Here is a 13871-nt window from a genome sequence, read left to right as displayed (position 1 = left end):
TGTACAAGTATATATACTCACACACGCATATCACGTGCGTATTATATATAAATATCTATACACTCGCACAAACGCGTATATTATTCGTTCGCATTTGGACCCTCTATATGACCACGGTGTAATATATATATATATATATATATATACACGCACACGGTTCGGCGAAATCAAGACCCATAACCGCTATACACGCTACGGCAGAGGCGTCAGCAGAGCAGCAGCAGCAGCAGCAGCAACAGCAGCAGCAGTAGCAGCGGTAGCGGTAGCAGGAGAGGGCGTCGGCGTTTTTAAAACTTTTCTTGCCCACCGTAGGTATATACATATTATATATTGTACATGGACTGCCGCACGGCCATGGTGCTCTCTTGCCGGCACTTTCCTCGTACGCGTTTTACGACGCACTATATAGGTACTCTATTCGGGTCGTTTATTTCTTCAAGGTATATATACACATAAAATATACAACTATATATATATACGGTGCTCTGCAGTATTCACCGCTTCACACACCCTCGTAGATGTCCGGAATGTGCGCCGTACACGTCCCGCCGCGCCCAACCGGGAGGAACGACCGAGTGAGAAATTATTATTATTATTATACGAGTATGTATACGATATTGTCGGGTGGAAAACGATAGAGTCTAAAAAAAAAAAATAGTCGGGACCTTCGGCGGTCACAGTCCCAATTTTTATTTCTTTATAATCTGCTATATATAGTGGGCACTTACCTAAAACTAAACGAATTTATGTTCGCACGCGTCAATTAGGGTTGTGTAAAAGCATAGTTGGTGTACGGCCATTATTCTCTGCAATACTATGTAGCGAAAATTTCCACGGTGACTATAATGTTACTTGCGATCGATTTTTCACTCAGAACGATTTTAGTTTGCATTTTAGAAACGTATATTGTAAGTAAATAGTTCTATGTCTACACGTCACGGGTGTACGAGTCCAAAAACGATTCGAGCAGCGCAGAAAACAATACAATATATATATATATATTTATATATAGGTAATTTATTTGCATTATTTCAGTATACCTAAACGCTGCCCTAATGTGGACATTAAAAAAGACAACGATTATGTGTAAATCGTGTATTATCATTTATTTCCGCTGATGTTGTTATGTTCACATCGACAACAATGATGGGGAAGCCGCATTTTGTTTTGACTTCAATATAATAACAGAGCACGATTACGACGATTAATGCATGTCAATAAGCGTGAGTGGTGAGTAGGATAGTGAATTTATGTGCGAAGTAGTGCCATATAGGATATAGACAAGTAGTTATACGTGTTTTTAATTTTCAGTATTTTCAAAAAACCGTGAAGTTGAAATATACATAGATAATACATAAAAATATATAAAATTACTAATTAGTATACTCATTCAAACTTGAAATTTTTAGAAATGCGTGTAAGCCAAATTAATAAAAACCACCTCGTGATTCAAGACGGGTAACTTAAATGAACTGGAACGTTTTCGGGCTACGTGAGAAATTTGATCGACGCATTCAGCGCATTCAATAATGGCCGTTTCAGGATGCCACTCCGAAAATTTCCAGTTATGATTAGACTGACAACGTTCGTTTCGGTCTGCCACTATATTTCGACTTCAGAGCGTTAACTTTGCATTTAGTCACACGCCATATCCGTTTATTTAATATCTACGGATATACATATAACTATAGAAACAATCCGCAAACACAACTATGACAATTGGAACGCACCGCGGGTTCAGCATGTCCTACTTATTTCGTCCGACTACAAACAAACTGTTTACCTGCCCGCCGAATAATATTAGGACCCGTGTGCCTATAATATTACAGTGAAGTATTGTATGTGTGCGCGTGGACGCGCACCGCTGGTTTAACGTAGGTACATTTTGTTGATTACTAGGTTAGGTTACTACCAAGAAAATATTTTTACACCTGCAGCGAAACGATGAACCAGACTTCTACAACGACATTCGCCATGTTTGTATTTAAAGTAAATAGTTTCATTGAATTACTCGGCGTCTTGGCGGGTATGTGAATTATGACAATTGAAAATCAAAATGTTATAAAACAATATTTAAAGGTCAATTGTGGACAATAATAATAAATATCGTAATATAATATATTTATATTGCATTATATACCTATAAGGTATAAAAACAAATCATTAACGCGCACATCGCGGAATAACTACAGTAACATTATTATTTATTACAGTTTTTTGATATACGATATTATAATGTACGTTGCACCAAAACGGGTAATTATTATTATTATTATACCTATACAAGTGTAAATTAATTTGTCCATAAATATAAACAATTGCGCGATTATTATATTTTATTAATGTGGTATATATTGTATATAGAATATGAAATATGCTGCAGTTGCCGGGCGAGTCGACAGTTTTCTCAAGTTTCGTGAGTTACCTATGTGGTAATAGTAATAATAATGTATATATCAGTGGGTAAAAATAATAATGCAATGCATTTATGTCAAATAAATGAATACTGATCGCCGAAATAATTCATGTTCATAATATGTTTTTAATCGGTTTAAGTATAAACAAATTAGCCAATCACACTAACAAGATTAGTGACATTTAAAAAAAAAAATGAACAAAAACAAAAAAAAACAAATAAACATTTTGATTAATAAAAATCTAATGAATTTCTTTCATTATAATATTATATTTACACGAAACGTACAACAAATATTACACACAATAATGAAACACGCGGCGGCGACAATACAGCCTCCCGCAACGACCGCTGCTGATTTCCGGAGATTTTTCGGCTGCTCGTCGTTTTCTTAGGTTATTTGGTTTATAAAGATATATAATACATATAATATATATATATATATATAAATAAGTATAATATATATATATATATATATATAAATACATACACTCCATTCTTATATATTCATAATATTATATAAATTATTTTTACAATATTATAATTATCATTATTATTATTATTGTTTATTAAACATTAACATTATTATTATAATTATTATAATGGCGATGGATTTACCACGCGTTTATAAAAAAACGTAGTTATTGGGGAGCGGGATAGGTAAACATGACGAGAGGACGAAGAAAATACGTATAACAAATATAGAAGGAAACAAATTAAAGATAATATATAATAGGTATGCCAAGAAAAGTAGTAACGGGTAATCATGCGGATCTGGAACACAAAATGAAACGAGACAATATTAGTAAAATAATAGTTATGCGCATAATATAAATATATAATAAGAGTGTGCAATCTTATGGGTGAGGGCAAACACCGCGGGGACACCATGTTACAAGGGAAAAAGTGCAACTTTGAATAGATAGTTTTTAAGGAAAACTCGTAAGTTGAAATATCTTATTGCAGATGTAATAGCTACTAAAAAGGTGTGATGTCTAAGGACTAAAAATATAACATAGTAAGTTATTATAATATTAAGTTATATATTGTACTCACCCGTGATAGTGACGAAGACGTGTCGGCGGTGGCTTTAGGGACTCGACGTGTCATTGTGAAGGCTGTCGTCGCTCTCTAGGTACGTGACGAACGAGTCAGTTGAATCCGGATGCATCATATCCACGGGACCCGGGTCTATGTCCAACCTGGTCATAGGTGGCGGAGGTCCATGAATGTCGTAACCGTGCATCTGCGAACACAACCGCGGTAATGGTTAAGTAAAACTAATGCTGCAGGTAGAAAATATAGTATAATAAACTTTGTAATATATTAATAATATTTCAATCGTACAAATATTTATAGGCGTGAAACTAGTAGAATAATATAAAACACGTTTATTCGCCGTACTTATATTATAATATTGTTTTTATATTTGTTGTGATTTCGTCATAGACGGATGCCTGCGAAACGCACGTGCTATTGAGAAAATTCGAACATGTATTATATTATTATAGTATGCATAATACATAATAAATTATCACATGTGTAAATTATACTAAAATATTCTAATACAGCTGCGTGGATGAACGCGTAGTTTCAAAAACCAAAAAAAAATTAAAATAATTATCGATAAGAAATGCACGAATTACATTCGGTCGAGTAAAATATATACGTCGTACTACTCCTGTATACGCATATATATATATGTACAATATACCTGTAGATATTTAGGTACGTATTATACACATTATTATTTATTATGCGTATGCGATAGGAAAAAAATACACATATATATATATATAATATTATACGACGGGACAAGGTTGTCTGTACGCGCACACATACATACACAAACACATCAACAACACACGGGTTATATATATATATAGATGGCGGCGGTGACCGGCTCGGACCACTCACTATATTTTATTATTACGTATATTATATAGGTACAACTACACCGGTGCTGCGGACACATCACGTGCGGTAATTACACATTCAGGGGCAATGTAATCCCGCACTAAGTCGACAGCACAGTCATGTGTACACACACTGTTGCTGTTACTTTCCAATAATATCACCAGGATTATCCTTGTCAAGACATCACGCATAGCCGTGTTACTATACCTATGCAATATACAGCGTACGCGCGTGTGTATAGGTACCTATACGGGGCAGTAATGATGGTAAAATTAAAAATTAAAAAAAAAACACACGATTCCTCGACAGCGGCTGGTTTCGGCCGAAATAAAACCTTCGGCTGGTGACCTCATAAAATAATAATGTTAATATTTTTAAAGCACGCCTGCTATGCATGGCTGGATGCACTATAGCAACAGCAGCTATACGGTCAAATAGTACTACAACGTTTGTCTTGATTGTTGGCCATAAATAAATTTATAAATAGTGATAATTAGTGGCGTATATATATTATAATATTCAACATTAAGTATAGTTGAAAAATCTGATTTGTGATGGCGCACCCTATGAAATCGACAATTTGATTTATATATAACTGTCTATATTATGTCTGTATATAATACATTAATATCCTATGGAAAGTGGTAAAAAGTATAACCTATACAGAGTACGCTGGTTCTGCCTATATTCGTTTGCAGAATATAATATTATATGGATAATAAAAATGTATTCTTTATGAATAAAATCAAGAATATTACATTTTTAAGCTTTTACTAAAAATATTAATTTTATAAAATCGGAAAATATTATTGAAAATAAAGGTCATGTTCCATCACTCCCACGCCCCTTTTACCAATAAATCTACATTTACAGTATTGTTGGTTTTTATAAAACCATGTTTTGAAAAAATTATTTAGAAAATAGTAATATAAAAAGGTATGAATAAATAAAAACATCATTTTTACGTGTGACGTGAAAACAATTTATCGTCTGGATATAAACTGTAAATTATTTGATATAATTTTTACCTGATTGACAAGCTGCTGGAAATGCGGTTGGCTTGTGTCCACCCGGTCGAGGTCTGAGTGTAACGCAAACTCAGACAGCGCCTTCCACGGTGGCTGGAAGCTTTGCACATCGATCTGGTTCATGCCCAGCGGACTGTCGTGCCGCACTGGGCTCGACGCCACCATTGGTATACCCTGCATGCTACCATAGCCCATTTTTCTACCGTCCTGAAACAATGCGTTTCAATTCCGATGTGTTAATAATGATCGGCAATCATGTATAGTCAGTGACACGCAGACGTATGTATAATAATAAAAATTTATACGACTAGATGCAAGGTTAGTACCTGTCCTAAAATCTAAACTTTTTTAATTTTTATAAGTTATGAACAATAATATGTGAATAACGTAAATTCAATATATGTTTATATATATATATGTCTATACAGAAGAAGAGTTATCGAATTTTAAGATAAAATATGCAATACCTATATGGCTGTAAGTATAGTTATTGTTCTAACGTCCATGCAGCAATAATCATGGCATGAAAATGAAAGATAAGTTTTCGACCACAACAAAGATTTTGCAGTCAACAGAATTCGATTGAGTTAAAAAATATTGAAAAAAATCTTATGTATATAAGTGTGTGTTTGTGTGTGTGTATTTTGGCTTTCTCGCGTGTATTTACGTTTATTTAGGAGTCCGAAGGCGGTGTCGTCTACGTTTTTTGAACTATAGGCAAGAAATGGAAAGGGGGAGAGAAAAAAGTTATAATAACATGACAGCCGAGCGGCAATGATTGAAGAGAAAAAAACCACCGCCCAAGTCGTTGGCAGTCCGTCAACAAACCGCCTATCCAAAATTGAAGGTTCAAAAAATAATACTCGGTTCGACTTTACCGAGAGCGCACGCGCTTGTGTGTAGGTATTTTAAGAAAGACCCGTCAAACGTCGATTTGAAGTATGCATAGATTTAATAAATGCGCGTGTTATATAAAAACACCAATTTGAATAATTCAACATTATCGTTTTTAACGAAGGCCTTACAAAAACGAATAGGTTAATGTTTCTATGACTGTATAATATTATAATATATAGTCATACGAGGAAATACATGAACACTAAATGTATTATATACACAGTGAGCATTGCGTTATGATTTATCCGCTGTATAGATTTATCGATTGTAAATTATAAAAAAAAATAAAAAATCGATAATAGTGATATACAAGCCTATATCACGCCGAATACAATAGTAATGTGCGCGTACACGTTGGGCTTCAAAAATCGATTTCATTGTGTATTATTCAGCTACATACGCGTCATATAGTATGTTATATGATTATATATAATGTGTGCACGATTGGAAAATGCATTCGGCGTTATACAATTATAAAAACGCGCGTGTCACTGTGTATGGTATATGTAGTAGGTACTATATGTAGGTGCTTTTCTGTTGCCCTATTGTTCATACACGAATTGTGTATGAAATCGTTTCAAGCCATTGGTGGTCGTTCTGTGTGGACTATAACAGTATAACGTACGCCACAGCCGCCGCTTATATAAGTACAATGGGTCGTATTTTCAACGTAGATAAAATATTATAATGTATGAACGTGTAAGTATACATATATATGTATACTTACATCGATTATTGAATATATTATAATAGGTCTACGTGTTCGTGTCTAATGGTCTCGCGCGTTCTATAATATCCGTATTTAATTAACCCTGTCGCGTTCTCGTCTGCGGTGTAGGTACACAGAACCACTTCTATCCAGACCGTCGTATTATTAAAATAATGTACTGCAACCGCAGTGTCGGGCTCCGAAGAAGGAACGAACGGGGAGGTATATTGTCGTTTGCGTCGTGGAGATAACGGGAAAAAAAAAAGAAATAATATTATGTAAAGACAACAACGCGCGACTGCGGACCAAAGGCGGCGGCGGCGTCACCGTTCATGGGAAATACCGTCACGTCGAGCATGGAAACACGCATTTATCTATCGACTTCGGCGATATCTTCCGCGGCGGTTGATGCGGCTGCGGTGGCGGCGCCAAACGGGCGACACGATGGCGACATTGTAATCGGAAGGCAGCCGTCACGGAACACGCACATAACCGGTTATAAGCCCGCTAAATGGAAACTCGAGAATATACATAAATATATATATATATATGTGTGTGTGTGTGTGTGTGTGAGTGTATACGTATTATATATATTATTTTTTTATTTAACACACACACACACACACACGTTTGTTTGTTCACAATAGTCTTAAAATTTTAATAAACCCTTAAATACGGTCACCGATTGTGTCCGTCCATTCGAAGTTTAATCCGTTCAAAAATAGAAAGCTTATAATACTGCTCGTATTATAAATGTACAAAATATATTGTCAAACGACCGCTCGGGTGTTTTTACGCACTCTGCTCTGTGCACCGCATAATATATTATAATATATATTATATAGGTACATCGAATACGTATTTACGTCGTCGAGGGGCGATTGTTGAAAAAATTATTATTATACGGGCGAAAATGCGATTAATGCCACGCTATTTATTTTTCATACAATAAAAACACACATTTTGAATAATTTTTCCGATCATATACGTTTTATTCGCACGTTATTATTATTAGTTATTTTTGAATAATAATTATATTATGCTAGTGATACAAAATTATCATCGTTATGTACATAATTATCATATAGTATTATACGCTGCAGCAGAGAACGGCGCAGTATCAATCACTAAATATACGTAAAATTGTATACGTACTTTGTCTTGCTGTATTTGCTGTTTGAGTGCAATGGCGCGTTTCTTGTCTTTGCACCGTTTATTTTGGAACCACACACGTATGACCCGCGGGCTAAGTCCGGTCATCTCGACTAGTTGTTCCTTCATGAGGGCGTCCGGCCGCGGGTTAGCTGAGTAGCACGTTCGCAACGTGTGCAGCTGCTTCTCGTTGAGCACCGTCCGGACGCGGGTCGGTTTGCCGTCCGACGAGCCTTTGCCCGCCGATCCCAGCCGGCTGTTACCCGGACCATCCGATCCGGTGCGGCCCGAACACTTGTTCGAACCCGATTCTGACGAGTCTGAAACCAATAAATGGCCGTTATAAATACTTATAATTGAGTTTACAATACATGGCTGTGTATATTTATTTAATTATTCAATTAATTTAAAGGAGCGTTCCCGATGCGATAGGTAAATGGTAATGATATTGTAATATTTAAATTATATACTATATAATTACTGTTAATATATTCTTTATATTAGACTTTTGACATAGGTTGCATGATGCGAATAATTGTTGCAGATCAAAATCAAACACTATATAATTATTGTAATATACTTAATGATTATCATAACATAATTAAATATATTTTATACGGCGCAGACAGCAAAATACTGTTAATGGATGGTTTTTTGCAGCCGGCGTTATATATTATTATATATATACACGACGATGGGTGCCGAGATTTCGTTTAGTGGGATTTTCGGGAGTGAATAAAAATCCTGCAGGGTGCTGCTGAAGAGTAAACACAGCTCGGGGAAGACCACACAAGTGGTCCAGTTCCCATGGCCCCTTGCTTTCAATGCTTATATGTATGCGTGTGTGTGTGTGTGTGTCCTTCCCGCTCCTTATATATGATAACCCTATCCGTTCCCCGTCATCGTCGTTGTCGTCGTTATCGTTGTAGAGCGTATTCAGGACTCTGGTAGTGGAAAAAAATCGCCCACAACAGCTGCGAAAATAATATTCGTTTTGGATTTCCACCGCTGTCGAATAATACACCACTCCACTGCAGTTGTACTTGTACAGTTGTACACTCACTTTATATATATATATATATATAGGTGTATGTATATCGTTTGCAGTATACGTCATATTATGTCGCAACACGCGTACGACTATACAACAACTGCGTGAACTGTCGACGAAGAGGGAATATAACGGTACGTGTGTATATAATATTATGCGGCGTTAGCATATACGCAAATAAAAAAAAAACTATTTGTTCGATGAAATTTGAATAGAAGGGTTTTGATTTTAATATTTATCACTCTGCAAAATTCAATTGTAATCTGAAACGGTCATTGCACCGAACATACTTGATGTGTTATTGTTACTCATAATAATTAGGACAATTTAAAACTAGTGTCAAAATTAATTTAACATGCACAAAAAATTTATAATATGCAAAACAAAACTAAAGGTGATTTTACAAAAACCAAAAAAAAAAAATTCAATTTAGTTAGGTTATTAATCTATCATTATAATACTACATCTTAAAATTACAAATTGTTATTACTATACTTATTATAAAAATATATTTAATTATTGTTTAATGTTTATAAATCAGATAAATTATTTATACATGTAGAAATAAAAAAAATATTTAATATTATATAGGTATCCATACTAATTATAGATAAGTATAAAATCGTAAAAATATGAAAAAATATTGTATACCTATTTAAATTCGTTAAGTCATGATAATGATATTGAATAGAATATATATATTATGTTATATAAGTTATATATTATAAAAAATAATATACGTTTTGGTTCTATATCTTAATATATTCTGTATTTCCCATGTACTTTTCAACAAAAACTGAGTACATGAGAGTTTTTAAAAGCTTCACTTGCTTGTTTGTTCACGCGTATCCTTATGATGTCAAAGATAAAAAGAATCCAAAGGATTAGCCTGCAGAGATAAAATGTAGGGACACACACACACACACACGTGAATATGCGTATATGAATATATTTATAAAGGTTTACCTGTAACCATGTATATGTATACGTACACAATACACCTGTTGCAAAAGAGTTTTATTCTTTAAGAGACTGATGCGATCTGTGGGAATTTTTGTTTTTTAAACCTTTAAATATAGGTATGCGGGCATGCGGCTCAATGTTTTATACATAATTTTTTTTGCACGTCAAGTAAAATAAATATTTTACACATAACCCCTTCATCCTGCATTTTATCTTAGTATTTTATGGCTTATTTATATACTTATTTCAAGACGCAACGACACGACGGCAAAGCTGCAGCGTCTAGACAATCTCGAGGGACTTAAATTTTTCCCCACGTTTTAGAACTTTCTCTATAAAAACACGTACATATTATTATATCTGTGGATAATTTTCCCGCGTTTTCTTATGCATTACGCGCAAGTTACTTACACGGCTTTATATATTATATATACATACGACTTTTCAATATTCGATGTTTACTTTTAAACGTAATATTTGTTCGGTGCGGTATAAGATAAAAACAGTGCGGGCCTACCGCTACCTGAAGAACAGGCAGGTGTATTTGTGGCGTAACTCAAATAATAATATGTACCTATACCTTATATACGTATATGCTATATACATTTACACTACTGACGAAAAACCGATTGTCTAGATGATGCGCGAGTGCGCGTGCACTAACGCGACCTCGATATTAACGTAAACCGTTTATAATATAGGTATATGTACACTAGGTGTATATACACTTATACTATATGCGCATGAGTGTGCGTTTTTTAAATATATTAGTAATTATTTAAATTTAATTAGTATTATGTAGGTATGCATGGGCGTCTATACAAGCATCTTCGGGATTATATTTTTTCAAATCAATAAATAATAAATATTTATGATGTAGATTATTTATACGACTAGTTATTAGTGATTACTGATTATAGTAATATTAAATTATATTATAAAATTTGTACCGTAAGGACACAATGAAATAATTATTGTCCATTCTCACTATATTGTGCACCGAAAAAATGTAAAATAGAAATTCACCGTACGCGCGTCACCGTCTGCGTGCAGGAGTCGATGACCGAACGCGATACTATTATTATTATTATTATTATATTATATTATATAGTATAGCCAATGTAATACAATATTACGATGACGAGGAAGATATAATACGATATAGCCAGCGCTGGTAGCACGTGATGCGGCGGGGATGATTGAAACGTCAACCGACCGCGCCCTGTGGTATACATATTATATGTAATATTATAAATATTACATGTATTTTCGTCAGCGCAAACTGAAAATTATCGCGTTTTAACCACATTATAAGCCACGCGCGTGCCTTAGTGCGTCGGAGACGTCAATTTTTTGTATCACATCCCTAGAGACAGCGTCGGTGGAGGTTCATACCTTCCCCTCGCTGTTATGCGCGGGAGTGAAAAAAATTCTTCCCCGGGGACCAAGCCGAGTAATATATTATTATTATACGTGTATCTATATAATACGGTTGTGGTACGTTTTTCAATTTCTTCCATGGGTCAGAGTGCGGTTTTCAAGCGTGCGAGGACGTGGTGGCGGGGTAGGACATAACGGGGGGGGGGGAAAGGCAAATTGAGGGTTGTATCGAGTGTGCGCGGTGTGCCGGGTCCGGAACCGTTTGTGTTCGAAAACCGACGTTCCGCAACCGTTGGCATCGGCAGACACGTGACGATTTTATTATTGTTATTATTGCCTTGCGTGCGTTCGCCCTCCACGTCGTCACCGCCGTCGCCGCACAACGTTCGATTCTATACGCCATTACTACATATGTGCTTATAATAATGATATAGTATGAAAACGACGAACGTGTTTGGGTCTTAAATATTATGACAAAGTAAAGAAAAAAAAAATCTGAAAAAATAACTTTACTAAAAAAATAACCGACGTTCAAATCATCCCACTCGTCTATACCTGCTCTCAGATAAAGTTTTATAATGAAATCAAGTGCGCCATGGTATAATTTTATACCTGCAGCCTCAAAAAAACAACAATTAAACGTGGAAGAAAAACAAAAAAGCTTCAGAATGTAGTGGAGCAAAATCAATAGTGGCGCTGGCTGTTTTCGCCCCCCCCCCTCTTACACATTTAGTTTCTCTCGTAAACAACTCGGTAATTAACATTATTCTAATGGCTCTGCCGCCGTTAATGGGCCGGACTTTAATGAGCACACCAGCAAAAGGGGCCTAATATTCTTTCTCGTTAACTCTGATGCTCGCCTCTCAGCTTTGAATACATCTATATTATGTATAGTGGTATATTATTACTATAATTATTATTATGTATTTTATGTATATTGTATATAATATATATTTACAACGTTTCGTGTACTTAAAGTCGCCCAACTCCGAGCTTATAAGAAAAATAATTAACTAGCAAGATTTATTACGATGGCCACAAGAATAGCTTGAACTATATAATAAACTACAATCAAACCTACTACAAGTAATGTAGAGTGTTATTACAATATTATAACATACTTTCGATGTTTATACACAAGAAATCAGAACTCAATTTTGTTTTAAATATAATACGTGTACGGCTTGGTTTTTTTTTTGGAAAGGTTAATCAATAATAAATGAGGATTACCGAATTTACAATAAATAATTATTTATTATTATTAATAATGTATAGGTACATATTTATAAGTACATTATACGTCTTATAATATGTTAACGTCATATTTGACGTTTTTTATTTAACCGTACGTTGTCACTTTTTTACGGTGAACGTGTATATACTCGTAGTATATATTATAAGCAGATTATCATATCAAATTGCATTGAGTGTCATGAAAGATTAAATAAACATGCAAGCACACTCGAATCTAACTCAGTTTCATTGCTTTTGCTTATTAATATATGCACATATACAGGATGGTTTGTCATTCGTCGTGCCATAAAAACAGAGGGAACTCAGTGAAACGGAAAACACCACGGACCGTACTGTATATATTATATATTATAGTATGCACCTATATATTATCACAATATTGTTGTCGAAGGTTTACACTTCAAGGTCATTTATATCAGATAAACAGTATTTATACATGTAAAAATATCGGTATGTTCTGAGAAATTGTAATGATTATAAGAATCTAAGCACTTCATCGTGTATGTTTGAGGATAATATTGCGGTAACAGTATTACGTAAATAATTTAGTATACCTAAATATGAACGTATATTAAAAATCATTGATTGCGGAATATTATAATTTATTAGTCTTAAAATGTCTCAAAATAAATATATAATATTTATGCATATAAATATATAAATGTGTGTGAATAGTGTATAGGTACAATATATTCATATGAAATGCCTCAGTTTTATTATTATTATGTAGGTAGAATTTATTTTTTCAGCGAAAGAAATTAAATGACAATACTCTAAAAGAATATCATTATATATTATATTTAAAATTTTGTGTATATCTAAATATATAAACACAAAAAAATTCATAAGAAAATTATTCAAATAATTCGAATACTATTGAAACATTATAAATATTACTGTGATGGATCTGATTAATAAATTGATCGATTATCGACGCGCCACGCCGTGGTAATAAAGATGCAGTAGCGTGTTGTATACACTTGGACATTATTATAATATGATAATAATATTATATACAGAAGACACGCTAAACGCGTCGTCCCGAAAGTGATTTTAATATTTTTATTTTTGCGTTTCGATCGTTTATCTGCACCCCGTTGCGCG

At 34.4% G+C, this 13871-nt stretch overlaps 1 protein-coding gene across 3 annotated transcripts in view; it reads right to left on the bottom strand.

Annotated features, from left to right (window-relative positions):
* Positions 1–2931: 2931 nt before the first annotated feature.
* LOC113556423 (insulin gene enhancer protein isl-1) overlaps positions 2932–13871 on the bottom strand; it is a 46494-nt gene continuing 35554 nt past the window's right edge. For all 3 annotated transcript variants that reach the window (XM_026961351.1, XM_026961352.1, XM_026961353.1), the window contains exons 5-8: positions 8123–8439; positions 5362–5568; positions 3473–3662; positions 2932–3190 (exon numbers count right to left, since the gene is read on the bottom strand). In XM_026961351.1, the coding sequence (XP_026817152.1) occupies positions 3507–3662; positions 5362–5568; positions 8123–8439 (680 nt within the window). In that variant the 3' untranslated portion in view covers positions 2932–3190; positions 3473–3506. The remainder of the gene's footprint in view (positions 3191–3472; positions 3663–5361; positions 5569–8122; positions 8440–13871) is intronic.

Source organism: Rhopalosiphum maidis, chromosome 4 (genome assembly GCF_003676215.2).
Source record: "Rhopalosiphum maidis isolate BTI-1 chromosome 4, ASM367621v3, whole genome shotgun sequence".
In the NCBI taxonomy this organism is placed as follows: Eukaryota; Metazoa; Arthropoda; class Insecta; order Hemiptera; family Aphididae; genus Rhopalosiphum; species Rhopalosiphum maidis.
This window is presented reverse-complemented; position numbering and strand designations above follow the sequence as displayed.